The following is a 17,274-nucleotide window of genomic DNA, read 5'->3' as shown; positions in this document are numbered from 1 at the left end:
ATAACCAAATTGATCCGGACATTTTGATTATGGTTAAAAACCGAACCGAAAACCAAATGGACACCCCTAATGTGGAGAGTGGGTGCTCATCAAATTGGACCTTATAGCGTGAAACAACTGTTCCAATTGCATTAGTTGTTCTCCTATGAAAATAAATTTCAAAGAAAAAAAGCTTATTCCGTTAAATAATTAACTACTCTTAATGCTTTTGAATTTGTTCAAGTTTCAGTGAATCCATGAGTCATTTATGCTGTATGTTTTGGTTATGTTTCAAAAATTATATATTTATATTTGGTAGAGTTTACTTTATATTATTGATAACTCGCCTGCAAGTAAATTCAAGTGATAACCTTAAGCCCATTACTACATAAAACCATCCTCTGTTCTCAGATACATAAGTAGTTCCATCAGACACTACTCATGTTATACTATCAAGTCATTATTTCGGAAAATACTAAAATTAAAATATGAATATCCTATTAACTCCACGTGGACAATCTTACAAGCGGTGCTCTTTGATTCTCAAAAAGGCGCAATAGCCTCAATTTGTTATCAATCTGAAAATATATTTTTAAAACATAAAAATGGAGCTCATAGAGCCCACTAAGATATACAATTTAAAAACTAATTTGTATTCCACAATAAATATAAATATATTGCTACCACAACGCGATTTCAAACCACGTATGCCAATCATATCCAACATGTAAGGAAAATTCCATAATCTCAAGTATTCCAATGAAAATCCATAATATCAAATATTCCATTGTAAAACCATGATAACGATTATAACGAAAATATAAGATATTTGGTCATAAACAACTCAGATCAATCGAACGCATATGGGGGACGGATCAGACCCAGTGCGAATACAACTAATACATCTCATATAAACGGTCATATGCTCGTAGACTTTGCTGACACTCACTGGCACCCCCAAAGGCTATATGTACAACAAATACGGTCCCCTATATTAATATAAAAATTTCCGATCAAAATAATTCAAGAGAAAATACCCATATATTAATATAAAAATCAGCTTGTACATCAAAGCTTTTAGATATCAAACTTCATGCCCCTTTCAAATATTTCTTCTATCAAAATAATCATGTATATAAAATCCATGCAAGTCGGAAGTATAGATATTGTCATGCATATCCATTTAAAACATTCAACAAAAAAGAGCAAAATATAGTCAAACTATCACTCACCTTCAATCAAATGTTGCTTTTCTCTTGTTTTTCTTTTTGTCGTTTATGTTGGCTTTTTTTGCCCCTTTTTTTGAAAAATGACACCCGGTAGTAAATATTTTTTAAATATAACCCTTCTTTTCAAAAATTTTAAATCTAACCCTTTTAACGCATGAAAAGACGATGATACCCTTATATCGGCAAAAACTCTGCAAACAAAATAATAACCGTCTCGATTTGCGTTTTACCTATCATTTCATGCTCTTCTTCTTCACATGTGAGTCAACTTCCATTTTTTCTCTCTCATCTTTGTCTTCTTCTTTCTGTCGAGACATACCACTTCGTTGCCATTTTCTTCTGGTTTTTTACCCACGAACAACGAACGCGACTAAGGTTAGTCTCCTTTCATGGCTTCAAGTGCTGGTTTACGTTTTTTTTTTGAATATTCGTTGATATTGCCTTGTACTCCATGAGTTTCTGAATTATGGGTTTGGTGTTACACTTTGTTTATATATTTGAGATTTTTAGAAGATGTTAGTGAAATAGTCTTGCATGTAACATATATATAGGGTTTTGGATTTCGTTGGTTACGTTATCAAAGGTATGCATGTTGGTTGTTCTCAGTTTTCCCGTACATGTAGATATTCATGATAGTGTATGGTCATAGATACTGGATTCAGGGTAGAAAGGTGTTGTACTGTTTATGAAAGTTTGTAACTTTTTCGTTGATAACTGTATTACTTTTACATTGATAACTGCTTCATTTAGGTTGATATCTCATGGTTTTCGTTGATAAAATGTATTATTTTTAGGTTGATAAATGCATATAGATTTAGTTGACAACTGTATTAGTTTTGTGTTTATGGTTGATAAACGTATTTTAAAATTTTCATTTATATGTAGAATTGACATAAAATGGCTTACAAGATTCCTATGAATGAGAGATTTGGTGCGAAGGTTCTATCGTTTTCAAAGGTATATGAAACCATAAGCGACATCAAAAGTAAGCTGAATGACGATAAGCTTACTTTGTTTAGGGGATCTTGTTTTGGATCGTTTCTCCAACTCAAAAACATGAAATGAGCTCCTCAGATTGTCTACCAACTCTTCCTTAGACAAATACAATCAAAAGAGGATAAAAAAAAGGGAGGTTGGTGTTTTTTATTGGTGGAAAAGAAGCTATTTTTTCAATAAGGGAATTTGACCTCATAACAGGACTAAGGCGACACTCCCTACTCGACATCTCATTATTGTTGCAAGAGATGGAGAAAGCTAGCGAACCTAGGGTGGGTTTACAAGATAAGTATTTCAAAGGAAGTTATTCTATGACATGTCAAGAGTTACAAAATACTTTTATGTAGTGCCAAGATCCAGAAGATGTCTTTAAGTTGACACTCGTCTACTTTGTTGAGTCTGTGCTCTTAGGCAGAGATGTGAAACTATTGATTGATGTTGATTTATTGAAACTGGTTGATTCTTTGAATCTGTTCAACAAGTATCCATGGGATACTTTGTCCTACAGGAAGACAATATAGTCCCTGACTAATTGTTTTGTTGGAAGATCTGAGAAATTTAAGGAGAAGAATAATGATTATGAGTGGTACAATCTCCTGGGTTTTTCATGGGCTTTCCAACTGTGGGTTTATGAGGTTACTCCCAGTATTACAGAAATTTTTACAAACTGTGTTGATGTAAATTTGCTACCTAGAATGTTGAAGTGGTCATCAACTAAGGCACCAAAATCGAAGACTGTCAATGATCTACTAGAAGTGGAAGAGGTAATTATATTTTTTATGGTTTATAATGAGAATCTTTACGTTGATAATGTAGATATTTTAGTTGTTAATGAGAATCTTTACGTTGGTATTGTACATGTTTACGTTGGTATTGTATACATATCATGTTTACGTTGATAATATATTGTATTTTAGTTGATGAGTGTATATGATTTAAAATATTATTTTTTTAATTTATATGATTTTTTCATCTTCACGTTCTAGTCATTGAGATGGTTCACACACATTCAGAGCGTGACCAGGAGTACACAGCTAATATAGATGGGAATGTTGGAATCATAGTCAAGAAGGCAAAGAAAGCTAAGCAATCCATGCATAAGCTCAAAGCTGAATCTGATGTTAGTTCAGTTAAAAAGTTGGATGATACAGTTGAGATGGGATTGCTTGTGAGTACCTTGATCTGGGGATTGGTCAAGGATACTCTTTCTGAATTTGTAAAAAAAATTGATGGGAAGATAAATGATATTTCCGTAAGGCTCAGTTCTATTGAGCAGGAAATTCTGGGATGAAAACCAGCTCAGAAGTTTGAGAAAAAAGTTGAGAGGAAGGTTGAGAAAAAAGAAGAAGAAAAGAAAAGTGTAGAGGAGAAAGTTGAGAAAAAGGAAGAAAAGGGGGAAATTAAGAGGAAAATTGTGAAGATAAGAGCGAAAAAGAAGGGGAAACATATAAAAACAAATACTCTTAGAAGGAGCATCCGTTTAATGTCAAAGGCAGATAAAGAAATAGCAGAGTTAGAAGAGTTAGAGAAGAAGAAAAAATTGGGGTTCGACATGCTCATTTCCAAGATGTAGTAACCGGTTTTCGTCCGGCCAAAAATACAAAAATATAAAATATATATAAAAAAACAAAAAAAACAAAAAAAACAAAAAACAAAAAAACAAAAATGGAGTAGCCGAAAGTGGAGTAAAAAAAAAGAGAGAAAGAAAAAAAACAAAAAAGAATGAAGAGGAGATGGTGAAGTGGAAGACAAGAGAGAGTGGGAGGGAAAAGAAGTGGCAAAATTTAAGGAAAAAAGAGAGACAAAAAAGTGGGAGGGAGAAGAAGTGGCAAAATTTAAGGAAAGAAAAGAATAAAGAGAGGGGGAAGTCGCAAGGAAAGAAAAGAAAAAGGCCAAGAGAGGAAGAGGAGGAAGGCCAAAGGACAGAAAAAAAAAAGGCCAAGAGAGGAAGAGGAGGAAGGCCAAAGGAAAGAAAAGAAAAAGGAGAAGGAGAGGAGAGGCGTGCTGGGCAGAGAAGTAGGGAGAAAAAAAAGAAGAAAAGAGGGGAGGCCAAAGGAAAAGAAGAGAGCCCAAAGGAAAGAAAAGGAAAGGAGGAGAAGAAGGAGTTTCATTCTTTTCGGCTCTAATTTGTTTTTGAAAATCCCATTTTGATGGGTCTTATTGGAATGTAAATGAAAAATCCACTTGGAGTGGTTTGGAGGACAAGGTGCACGGGATCATTGGGGCCATTCCCGGCTTGGCCAAGGATTGGAGAAAACACCACTTGGAGTGGGTTTGGATATTTGAAAAAAGGAGGTTGCACGGGATCATTGGGGTCATTCCCGGCTTGGCCAAAGATTGGAGAAAACACCACTTGGAGTGGGTTTGGATATTTGGGAAAAAGGACTCTTGAGGACTTGGTTGATGTACCAAAAGGGCCCACATTCAAGGAATAATGTTCAATTCAAGTCTTACTCACAATTATGTTCTTCATGAGAAAAGAAAGAATCCATTTATGGCTCATTGAATGGGTCAAATATCTTCAAACCCACCGTTGAGTCCGTAAATAAATTCTCCTAATCCCTAAAAACACATTTGCTTTCAGGATCCACGAAATCCAAATGTTTTCAATGAATGCCCATGGAACCCCAATATCTTGAAGGCTCTTTGGTATTTAAACAAAACATAAGGATTCCATAATTTAATCTTGATGTGTTTTATTAATGTGAGACGGTTTGGATTAATCCAATGACTAACGCGTTGCATTTATTTTCATGACATTCAAATAATCTTAGCATACGTCTAAGACATGGCGTAATGTGAAAAATCAAAGTCCTAAGCATGCATTCTAATGTAATCATCATTCACAAGATCATTTCTTAATGTCTATATGCTTCTAGCACCCTACAATATTCATGTATGCATTTTTACTATTTTTGCTACACTATTACAAGACTTATTACACTTTACAATTATGTACACATGACAAATATAAAATATTATACAACAATTGAGATGTTGCCCACGGGACCCATTGCTCAAATCCGGCCCAAATCCTCTAAGTTGCCCTCCGGCCCAAGCGGTCACAAGCCCGATCCAAGCCCAACAAACACAAACACAAACACAAGAATGGTCAAATGGGATCCAACGTCATAAAAACTCAAATCAAATTAAGTCCATATACATTATAAATATGCATACATAAACACATATATACAAATATACAAACTGGAATATACACATATACAATCTATATATATATATATATATATACACACGCTGTATGTACGCATGCACACACCCACCATATAATACACACACATGCTCACAATATATATATATGCAATACTGTATACATATATATATTCATACACCGTATATACATATACAAACACATATGAACACATATATACAAGCACATATAAACCGGTATATATACAAACACATACATATAGATATCAAAAACCCAGCATATATATACATATACACACACACACACACACACACATATATATATATATATAAACTCGTATATATACACAATACATCACAACATCCAAAGAACATATGTTACAGCCGGATCAACATAAGTGAGTAAAAACCTTATTTCAATAGTGAGCAAACAAGGACATAAACCTTCAACAATCAAATCCAAAGAAAGAAAGCCAGATCCAAGGAATCAGAAATAAAGAGATGCAAAGTAGAACTACTGGAACATAAATAGTGAAATGGAACAAGAAGTGTCAAATATGAGTGGATCTATTACCTTCTCGGAAGAACAAAACCGAAAAGAATGAAACTCCTTCTTCTCCTCCTTTCCTTTTCTTTCCTTTGGGCTCTCTTCTTTTCCTTTGGCCTCCCCTCTTTTCTTCTTTTTTTTCTCCCTACTTCTCTGCCCAGCACGCCTCTCCTCTCCTTCTCCTTTTTTTTTTCTTTCCTTTGGCCTTCCTCCTCTTCCTCTCTTGGCCTTTTTCTTTTCTTTCCTTGCGACTTCCCCCTCTCTTTATTCTTTTCTTTCCTTAAATTTTGCCACTTCTTCTCCCTCCCACTTTTTTTGTCTCTCTTTTTTCCTTAAATTTTGCCACTTCTTTTCCCTCCCACTCTCTCTTGTCTTCCACTTCACCATCTCCTCTTCATTCTTTTTTGTTTTTTTTTCTTTCTCTCTTTTTTTTTACTCCATTTCGGCTACTCCATTTTTGTTTTTTTGTTTTTGGTTTTTTTTGTTTTTTTTGTTTTTTTATATATATTTTATATTTTTGTATTTTTGGCCGGACGAAAACCGGTTACTACAGCTGCCCCCCTTTGTATGTCTTTTATGAAATAAAAGGCGGACAAAGGTGTAGCTAACCGAATTTCGTACGGAAAGGATAAGGAAAGATGCTCGGGTTCATTGTAGCCATTCCCGGCTTGGCTTAAAAAGTGCTTGGGATCACTGTAGCCATTCCCAGCTTGGCTGATGGTGCTCGGGATCACTGTCGCCATTCCCGGCTTGGCCAATGCTTGAATGAAATCCCACTTGGAGTGGGTTTTGTAATTTGAAAAACAGTGTGCTCGGGATCATTGGGGTCATTCCCGGCTTGGCCAATGCTTGAATGAAATCCCACTTGGAGTGGGTTTTGTAATTTGAAAAAAAAGTGTGCTCGGGATCATTGGGGCCATTCCCGGCTTGGCCGATGCTTGAATGAAATCCCACTTGGAGTGGGTTTTGTAAATTGAAAAAAACAGTGTGCTCGGGATCATTGGGGCCATTCCCGGCTTGGCCGATGCTTGAATGAAATCCCACTTGGAGTGGGTTTTGTAAATTGAAAAAAACAGATTTGCTCGGGATCATTGGGGTCATCCCCAGCTTGGCCGATGCTTGAATGAAATCCCACTTGGAGTGGGTTTTGTAAATTTAAAAAAAACAGATTTGCTCGGGATCATTGGGGCCATCCCCGGCTTGGCCGATGCTTGAATGAAATCCCACTTGGAGTGGGTTTTGTAAATTGAAAAACAGTGTGCTCGGGATCATTGGGGCCATTCCCGGCTTGGCCAATGCTTGAATGAAATCCCACTTGGAGTGGGTTTTGTAAATTGAAAAAACAGTGTGCTCGGGATCATTGGGGCCATTCCCGGCTTGACCAATGCTTGAATGAAGTCCCACTTGGAGTGGGTTTGGATATTTGAAAAAAGGAGGTTGCACGGGATCATTGGGGCCATTCCCGGCTTGGCCAAAGATTGGAGAAAACACCACTTGGAGTGGGTTTGGATATTTGGGAAAAAGGACTCTTGAGGACTTGGTTGATGTACCAAAAGGGCCCACATTCAAGGAATAATGTTCAATTCAAGTCTTACTCTCTTTGTAATGAGCATGTCTTTACTTTATCTTTTGATGAATTCGCATAGTATGGCCTTTGCATATTCTCATGTTTCGGATGATTCTGCTATGCTTATCATAAATAAAAATCTTTGTTCAAAATTCTTTCATCTGTTCACCTTATTTCATACATCACTTCTAAAAATTCAAATCTCACACATTCTCTTTTAACAGGACTGAAATTGGTGATAATAAAAAAGATGAACCTAATGAACCAGATTTTGGGGCACCCATTAACAATGTTGAATCTGATTCCGACACTGAGGATGAATTTGAGATATCGCCAGAAATGTTAAGGCAAGTTAACCAAGAGGAGAAGATAGTTCAGCCGCATAAAGAAATAACTGAGGTTGTTAACTTGGGAACTGATCATTGTTAATTGGGTGCACACCAAAACTGGGGCAGTTTTGGTGGAATCTTTGAATTATTACATATTTCATCTTGGAGAAGTTGGGTTTGTCCCTTCTTCCTTTGACTTCTCTACATTCTTGTACATACCTTTGTCAATCGGCACTCATCCTTTTCAATAAAAATGGTGAAGAAATTCATTTCTGCAGTTTTGCCACTTGTGGCATCTTTTTTCCATACCCCAACTCCATTTTCAATCCACGTTCCAAAAAGTTTATGATTTGCATCCATTAATTGACATGCATGGCTATACTATTGAATTTATCATCGTCTATTTCTGGCTTCTTCTTATGCTAAAGTGACAAGTAACGTTATCGCCCGATTCTTGAGAAAAGATATTGTATGTCGCTATGGGGTTCCCGAAAGGATCATTACTGACAATGGCACGAATTTCAACAGCAAGATAGTAAATGATTTATGCGAGCAGTTCAAGATCAAGCATCATAATTCATCTCCTTATCGTCCCAAGATGAACGGGGCTGTTGAGGCGGCTAACAAAAATATCAAGAAAATCATCCAGAAGATGACAGAGAATTACAAAGATTGGCATGAAAAGCTTCCTTTCGCTTTATATGGGTACCGAACTTCGGTGCGTACATCCACTGGTGAAAGTCCTTTTGCTTTAGTATACGGGACAGAGGCTGTTCTTCCCATTGAAGTGGAGATCCCCTCGCTAAGAGTAGTGGTAGAGGCCAATTTGGAGGAGACCGAGTGGGTCCGAACTCGTTATGAACATCTAAATTTTATTGAGGAGAGAAGATTAGGGGCACTTTGTAGAGGACAACTTTATCAAAGACGAATGATAAGAGCACATCGCAAGAAGGTGCGTCCTCGTTGTTTCAGAGAAGGGGATTTAGTGCTAAAGATGATTCAGCCACCTCAAAAAGATCACCGTGGAAAATGGACTCCTACCTACGAGGGACCATATGTGGTGAAGAAAGCATTCTCTGGTGGAGCAGTAATTTTGACAAGGATGGATGGAGATGATTTGCCTCACCCAGTAAATGTCGATGTTCTCAGGCAGTATTATGCTTAAAAAAAAAAAAAAAAAAAAAACCGCTAGAGTGAAAACCCGAAAAGGGCGCTCTAGGCAAAAAAAAAATCCCGCTAGAGTGAAAACCTGAAAGGGCGCTCTAGGCAAAAATTAGGGACAATAAGAAATTTTATTGAAGTGAAAACCCTCACGGGTACTTTAATTATGGCTGCAAATTTCGGTTGAAGATTGTTTGAAGAAAGGAGGTTGAGACATGAGTCTGTTGGTTGTTAACTTGTCTTGCATTGACATTGGTGCGGAGTACAGAATCGACCTCGTAGTTGCCAGATTGGAGGACAGTTATTTGGGCAAGTACCCAAAACTGGGGCAGTTCTCGGGATGCTCTTTAAGCTATCATTTGTTTGTTCGTTAAACAGAATGAGAAGTTTGTTGGCAGAAATGGAGGACTCAGAGACAATCTCAGACGAGTCAGATTTGATCATTGTTAATTGGGTGCACACCAAAACTGGGGCAGTTTTGGTGGAATCTTTGAATTATTACATATTTCATCTTGGAGAAGTTGGGTTTGTTACCAACTCCATTTTCAATCCACGTTCCAAAAAGTTTATGATTTGCATCCATTAATTGACATGCATGGCTATACTATTGAATTTATCACTGACAAAGTTTTGACAGAAAATATGAGGAGTCCATTGGGACATTATTTTTGACAGGAATTTGATTAGATTTTGGCATCCTAAGCTGGAAAGGATTTGAATAAAAGACTTGAAGCCGAGGTAAGCATTAGCAGGAAAGGGAAGATCATAATCATGTGACGCGCATAACGAAATGAAAAATAAACCCAGATGAAATGGCAGCATTGAACTCAAAAGTGGACACACGTGCAAATAAGCAAGGAAAAGGAAGAAAGATAGCTGAAGAGTTGGGTTTGGGAATGAGCGAAGGCCTTTGCTAATCAGCATAAAGAAGATGCATTGAAAATCCAGAGTCAGAAAGTCAAACCCTACAAAGAAGCAGATTTGTTCTAGCAGTTCGCAATTGTACGCGTGACTGAGGACGACACAACCTTAAGAGAGCATGCATTCACTCATTAATGAAACATTCATATTTGAGCAAAGTAGGTCTTTACATGCATCATTTTTGCATATGGTTTGTCCTTTTTGTATTATGGCAGGTTTATGCAGAAGATACAGCTTGGACGTAGTCATTCTCCTCAAATCAAAGCATATCATCTGCTCGAAACATCTTTCTGTCAAGGTGAGATTACAAAAACTCCCGAGCACCTTCTCTTCAAAAAAAAAAAAAAAAACAAACAAAAAAATCCCTTTTCAGCCAAGCCGGGAATGGCTACAGTGATCCCGAGCACCTTCTCTTAAAAAAAAAAAAAAAAAAAAAACAAAAGCAAAAAAAATCCTTTTTCAGCCAAGCCGGGAATGGCCCCAATGATCCCGAGCACACTGTTTTTTCAAATTACAAAACCCACTCCAAGTGGGACTTCATTCAAGCATTGGTCAAGCCGGGAATGGCCCCAATGATCCCGAGCACACTGTTTTTTCAATTTACAAAACCCACTCCAAGTGGGATTTCATTCAAGCATTGGCCAAGCCGGGAATGGCCCCAATGATCCCGAGCACACTGTTTTTCAATTTACAAAACCCACTCCAAGTGGGATTTCATTCAAGCATCGGCCAAGCCGGGGATGGCCCCAATGATCCCGAGCAAATCTGTTTTTTTCAATTTACAAAACCCACTCCAATTGGGATTTCATTCAAGCATCGGCCAAGCCGGGGATGGCCCCAATGATCCCGAGCAAATCTGTTTTTTTCAATTTACAAAACCCACTCCAAGTGGGATTTCATTCAAGCATCGGCCAAGCCGGGAATGGCCCCAATGATCCCGAGCACACTGTTTTTTTCAATTTACAAAACCCACTCCAAGTGGGATTTCATTCAAGCATCGGCCAAGCCGGGAATGGCCCCAATGATCCCGAGCACACTGTTTTTTCAAATTACAAAACCCACTCCAAGTGGGATTTCATTCAAGCATTGGCCAAGCCGGGAATGACCCCAATGATCCCGAGCACACTGTTTTTCAAATTACAAAACCCACTCCAAGTGGGATTTCATTCAAGCATTGGCCAAGCCGGGAATGGCGACAGTGATCCCGAGCACCATCAGCCAAGCTGGGAATGGCTACAGTGATCCCAAGCACTTTTTAAGCCAAGCCGGGAATGGCTACAATGAACCCGAGCATCTTTCCTTATCCTTTCCGTACGAAATTCGGTTAGCTACACCTTTGTCCGCCTTTTATTTCATAAAAGACATACAAAGGGGGGCAGCTGTAGTAACCGGTTTTCGTCCGGCCAAAAATACAAAAATATAAAATATATATAAAAAAAACAAAAAAAACAAAAAACAAAAAAAAAATGGAGTAGCCGAAAGTGGAGTAAAAAGAAAGAGAGAAAGAAAAAAAAACAAAAAAGAATGAAGAGGAGATGGTGAAGTGGAAGACAAGAGAGAGTGGGAGGGAAAAGAAGTGGCAAAATTTAAGGAAAAAAGAGAGACAAAAAAGTGGGAGGGAGAAGAAGTGGCAAAATTTAAGGAAAGAAAAGAATAAAGAGAGGGGGAAGTCGCAAGGAAAGAAAAGAAAAAGGCCAAGAGAGGAAGAGGAGGAAGGCCAAAGGAAAGAAAAGAAAAAGGAGAAGGAGAGGAGAGGCGTGCTGGGCAGAGAAGTAGGGAGAAAAAAAAGAAGAAAAGAGGGGAGGCCAAAGGAAAAGAAGAGAGCCCAAAGGAAAGAAAAGGAAAGGAGGAGAAGAAGGATTACTATGTCGATATGTGTGTGTATTATATGGTGGGTGTGTGCATGCGTACATACAGCGTGTGTATATATATATATATAGATTGTATATGTGTATATTCCAGTTTGTATATTTGTATATATGTGTTTATGTATGCATATTTATAATGTATATAGACTTAATTTGATTTGAGTTTTTATGACGTTGGATCCCATTTGACCATTCTTGTGTTTGTGTTTGTGTTTGTTGGGCTTGGATCGGGCTTGTGACCGCTTGGGCCGGAGGGCAACTTAGAGGATTTGGGCCGGATCCGCTCAATGCAGGGGCAATTCTAGGAAAATTGACCCTTAATTTTCCCATTGATCAAGTTGAAAGGAGTCTAGCTGGGGCAAATTTTGAAGAGCTGTGTGAGCAGTTGGAAGATTTTCATGTTGCTGCTATAGAGGAAGATCCGAACTTTGCTGCTAAGCCTTATTTTGTCATTCCTCGGCCTCCAGGTTTTGGGCTCAACAACTGGACCAGTTTTGAACTGCCAGTCTCGATCAACAGCCTTCAAGAGTAATCTCCATATGCACTATGATCTGTGACTAGAGGGCTTCACTGAAGAAGAAGCCAGAAATAGACGATGATAAAGAGGGAGTTGAGCAGGGGGATATTGGGCTCCAGGAAAAGGGAGATATAACCATCATCAAGGGGGAAGAGACATTGGTAGATGACCCATCCAATGAAGATTTGGATAAGGTCATTAGCAAGATTGTTTAGAAGGTAGAGCACTTGCCAAATGAATCTACCAATGATGATGATGATGCGAATCAATTTTACATTGCTCCCCATGTTGATGATAAGGATGATCACCCTGAAGAGGATAAGATGGTTGTTGAGCAAGGTGGAGTCAGATGAGAAGGTTGATAATGATGATAGTCAGATTGATAATCCTTCTGTAGTGTATGAGAAGGTTGATATTGACAAGGGTAAAGTTGAGAACATTGAGGATAAGGTTGAAACTACAACAGTTAAGGTTGAGACCAATGAGATTATGGTTGGTATTACTAATGAACAGGTTGATCAACCTGGAGATAAGGTTGATAATACTGATCATAATATTGAAAGGGTTGATGTCTCAGATGAAGAAACTGAGAAGGAGTAAATGATTGATGGGATTACTTATATTGATAATGAGGAGGATGATACTGAAGATGATAAATTAAGTTTGTTGACAAAGCTGGCAACCGAAGGTCAATTGTATCATAGCAAAAGGGTCAAGAAAAGGGGTCCTTACCAAGTGTCACCATATACAGACCCTTTCAAGAAGAAGATAAAAGTCCAACCAGAATTCAATCCTATTTCAGAGTATCCCAAAGAATGGGAATTTGAAATGGATGAATTCTATAAGAATCTCATCAATCAGGCTAAGATAATCGATTTAAACGTCATTGATGCAAAGAAGGATTGGTTTGATACAATAATGGACCAAAGCAAGTGGCTATTAGATACGGTACGCACTTATAACACTTAATTTTTACATTAGTTATTCTGTTAATAATATAAATACTTTGACATTAATTATTTTGACATTAATTATTATGTTAATGATATAAATATTTTTTATAGCATCTTGACATTGCAATGGATTTCATTCGTAAACGAATGTCTGAGAATACTGATATTTTTAGACAAAAATGTGCGATTATGGATACATTTTTCCATGTAAATAATTATATTATCGTTGATTTTATCAATGTTTAGGTTGACATCTATATTAAAATTTTCATTTATAAGATACATTATTTCGTTTATAACATAAACATTTTTTCGTTGACAATTTCAATCTAAATTTTTTTTTCAGACATATCTCAACATGTGTTACCAATTGTACGAAGAGAACACTGAGCCTTCACATTGGGATGGTGATAATCTTCTGCTACATTTTATTGATAGATCTAGGGCAGGAACTATTGTCTGGTCCAATTTGGAGAAGGTATATTTCTCAATTAATATAACTTCTGATCACTAGGCTGTTGGTGTGATAGAACTTCAAAAGAAGAGGATCATTTGCTATGATTCACTTCTCAAACACATCAGACGAGAAATTTAATAATGAAATGAAATTTATTTCAACATTGATCCCTAAGATGTTGAAGCGTGCCAAAGTCATCGATGATGAATCTCCATGGCCCATAGAGCGTGAACCTGATGTACCTCAACAAGAAAATGGGTAAGATTTTCAATTCCTTTAATAAGTATGCTTCTAATCGATAATTGACCTAATTTCGCAACCTTTTTCTTTTCAGTTCCGACTGTGGCATGTTCTGTATAAAATTCATAGAGATTCTTTCAGCCGATAAGGACGTGACCATTTTGAAAGCTCAGGACATGGGATTTATTCGGAAAAAATTTACCGTGGAGACATGGAAAATAGGGATGTTGGGAATGTAATTACGATTTCATTAACATATTAACTGTATTTAATTTATACAACTCTAATTATTTCATTTATATATATGATATATTATATTTACCAATGAAAACACTTAGAGTAATAAACATTACAAATAATAGTTATCAACGAAAAATTATGAACCTTAACAAATAACTACCAACGAAAACTATTATAGTAATAAATGTTACAAATAGTACAAAAAATTATGGACCCTAACATATAACTTCCAATGAAAACAGTTATAGTAATAAACGTTACAAATAATAGTTATCAACAAAACATTAGAGACCCTAACAAATAACTATCAACGAAAACAGTTATAGTAATAAATGTTACAAATAATAGTTATCAACGAAACATTAGAGATCCTAACAAATAACTACCAACGAAAAAGTTCAACCATAATTCTCATGGTGCTGACGCGCTAGGGTGTAAACAAATGGGCTCACTACAAGTTTGACGGTTGTGACCATCTTGTTTGCAACGACTACATTTTCTATTTTGTATTTGCTCACCGAATGATGGAATTCGACGTTTCCTTGGCCTTCCACTTTTTCTCCTGATTTCTGATGGTAGTATAACCCTCACTTCCTTAGTCAGCACATTAGTGTCTGTGTTCAAAACAGGGTTGATTGATTCTGCGTATGCCAATAGAAGCATATCAGTAAGATAATAAGGCGAACACAATGAAATTGTTGGTAATTTTCTAACTTTACATGCTACAAAAGCGTGGACGCAAGGTATCTAGTCAATATCAAAAACTCTGTAGGAGCAAGTCTTGCTGGCCAAATCTACTTGTCCTCCAACATCACCGTCTTTAACAAGAAAAATATTTATACTAATAGACTCCACAGTCATGACTCTAGCCCTGTCAATTTAACTAAAACTTTAATTATGAACGATAAAATTATAGTAGTAAACGAAAATGATAATTATCAACGGAAAAATTATTCAACCAACATAACAAAATTCTAAATGAAATAAATAAATCATCAACCAAAATTCTCAACGTTGTCAACGAGAAAGTTTGTCAACCAAAACAACAAAATTCTAAACAAAATACATGAATCATCAACCAAAATTCTTAACGTTATCAACGAGAAATAAATTACGTTACATATCTATTCCTTCTTTCTTCTGAAACTTTATCATAATAGTCAATCAGTTCGCCTTTCATTTCAAGGGCTATTGATCGTCTCTCATAAAACCATCGTTGTAATAAAGATTACAGATGATCCATGAACTTTGTAATAGGTAAGTTTCGAACATCCCTCAATATTCCATTTAAGCATTCAACAATATTGGTTGTCATGATGTTACACCGGTGTCCATGAAATTTTGTTTATTTTGCGACGTAAATTTCCATTGCAAAATACTTATTTTTTTAGTGTTTTTGAGAGGATCTACAACTTCAGAAAAAGTAGAACCCAAGCGCAATGAAGACCAACGATGATGCAATTAAATCAAAAGCTAATTAGGTAATTTTATGGAATTAGTGTTTGTTTTGGAGTTGTGTGTTATTGTCTTGTAAATTCCAACTATATATTCTTGAAATATTTATTTTAAATACATGAGAGTTGAATATGCTATTGGTAATGTATTAGTGGAGTATTTAGTTTCAAAGATTAAAAATGATATTTGAATAAATATTTGATATTAATAAAAAAGAATAAATAAAAAATAAAAATCTGTGGTTTTGAAAACCGTAGGTGTAGAAATCACAACAATTGTGGCCAAATTCCTTTATCCGTGACAAAAAAAAAAAACCTCAGCTAAAGATCTTTCAACGTTCACTTAGCCCGAGGTTTTGAAACCGCAGATAAAGTTTGTAGCCGCGATTTTTCATACTTATACCCGAGGAATTAGCCGTGGGTATAATTGCATTTTGTTGTAGTGACCCTATTCTAATTAGAAATCTAAATTGTATAGCAACTAAAATTTTTCCAAATAAAGTACTTGTATCTTGCTACATATGGAAAGTATATAAATTTATCCCTATAGAGAAATTCTCCTATGCGCACTTAAATTGTGCACTTAAAATGTACATTTATGTTTTCACAATTGATTTGAAACATGTGAGACCCAAAGCAGTGGGCGCCACTTATCATTTCACTCATCCACGCCCTTAAAAGTGGTGCGTATTTTAGGTACGCAATTTAGGTGTGCATAAGAGTATTTATGTGTGTGTCTATATATATATATGATATTATTTGTTAAAATAGAGCGAAGCAAAATTCTCCTTTGAAGTTTCGATTGTCATAAAGAGATTGAAGATATGACAAAATTTTGTACCTTCGTCTTGTTCCTTATCATGCTAGTTCTTGCATCCGGTATGTGTCACATGCTTTTGTTCTAACCTTTTTTCCTTCTTAAAGTGATTGAGTTGTAATATTGTTTTTACGTTCCAATTATTTTTGTTTAATTTTTTTGCTAATTATATGTTACAGAGGAATCAATGGTTGTGATGATAGAAGCAAAGAATTGTGAGGCAACTTGGAAATGCGAAGGTGGTGATAAATGTCGAGAGGACTGCAAAAGCCGATACAATGGAATAGGATTGTGTGATTTGTATACTCCACCAATTGTTCCCAAACAATGCTTTTGTCGTTATCCCTGCTAATCATTGTCGTTGCTTTAAATAAAACTTGATCGATGGAATTAATAAGGGGAAACACTAATTAAGATTTGTTCCAATTTATTGCAAATCAGGGCATTTCTAGGTGTTTGGTTAATCATTCTTATTATCAATAAAACGATTCTTTGTTGTTTGAAAGAACACTTTTTTTGTGACGACGGAACCCATTGAAAGCGCACCCTACCGGACTCCAATCCAATGATAAACTCATGGATCACATGCAATACCCACAAATTATATGGGCCGGTTAAGTCCTAGGTCGAAGTGTGATAATCCATTCGGTTGAGGTTGAATGATCATCGCTATTTTCAGTAGTGTCATTGTTAAAACAAAGTACAGTTGACCTTAACCGAATGTGTTTATCAGAGTGAGTGGGTGTTAGAACCTATGACCTCCCACACACATGTAAGTTTTTAGGGCCCTAGTTATAATATCATCATCAATGCACCCAGCGAAATCGA

General features: G+C 36.4%; 1 protein-coding gene across 1 annotated transcript; it reads left to right on the top strand.

Annotated features, from left to right (window-relative positions):
• The first annotated feature begins 12,885 nt into the window (after positions 1-12,885).
• On the top strand, positions 12,886-14,174 carry LOC120008779 (ubiquitin-like-specific protease 1A). The gene is made up of 5 exons (XM_038859153.1): positions 12,886-13,233; positions 13,350-13,445; positions 13,585-13,716; positions 13,769-13,953; positions 14,030-14,174. The coding sequence occupies exons 1-5, from the start codon at positions 12,886-12,888 to the stop codon at positions 14,172-14,174; spliced, it is 906 nt and encodes a 301-aa protein (XP_038715081.1).
• Positions 14,175-17,274: the final 3,100 nt, after the last annotated feature.

Source organism: Tripterygium wilfordii, chromosome 11 (assembly GCF_013401445.1).
Source record: "Tripterygium wilfordii isolate XIE 37 chromosome 11, ASM1340144v1, whole genome shotgun sequence".
In the NCBI taxonomy this organism is placed as follows: domain Eukaryota; kingdom Viridiplantae; phylum Streptophyta; class Magnoliopsida; order Celastrales; family Celastraceae; genus Tripterygium; species Tripterygium wilfordii.
This window is presented reverse-complemented; position numbering and strand designations above follow the sequence as displayed.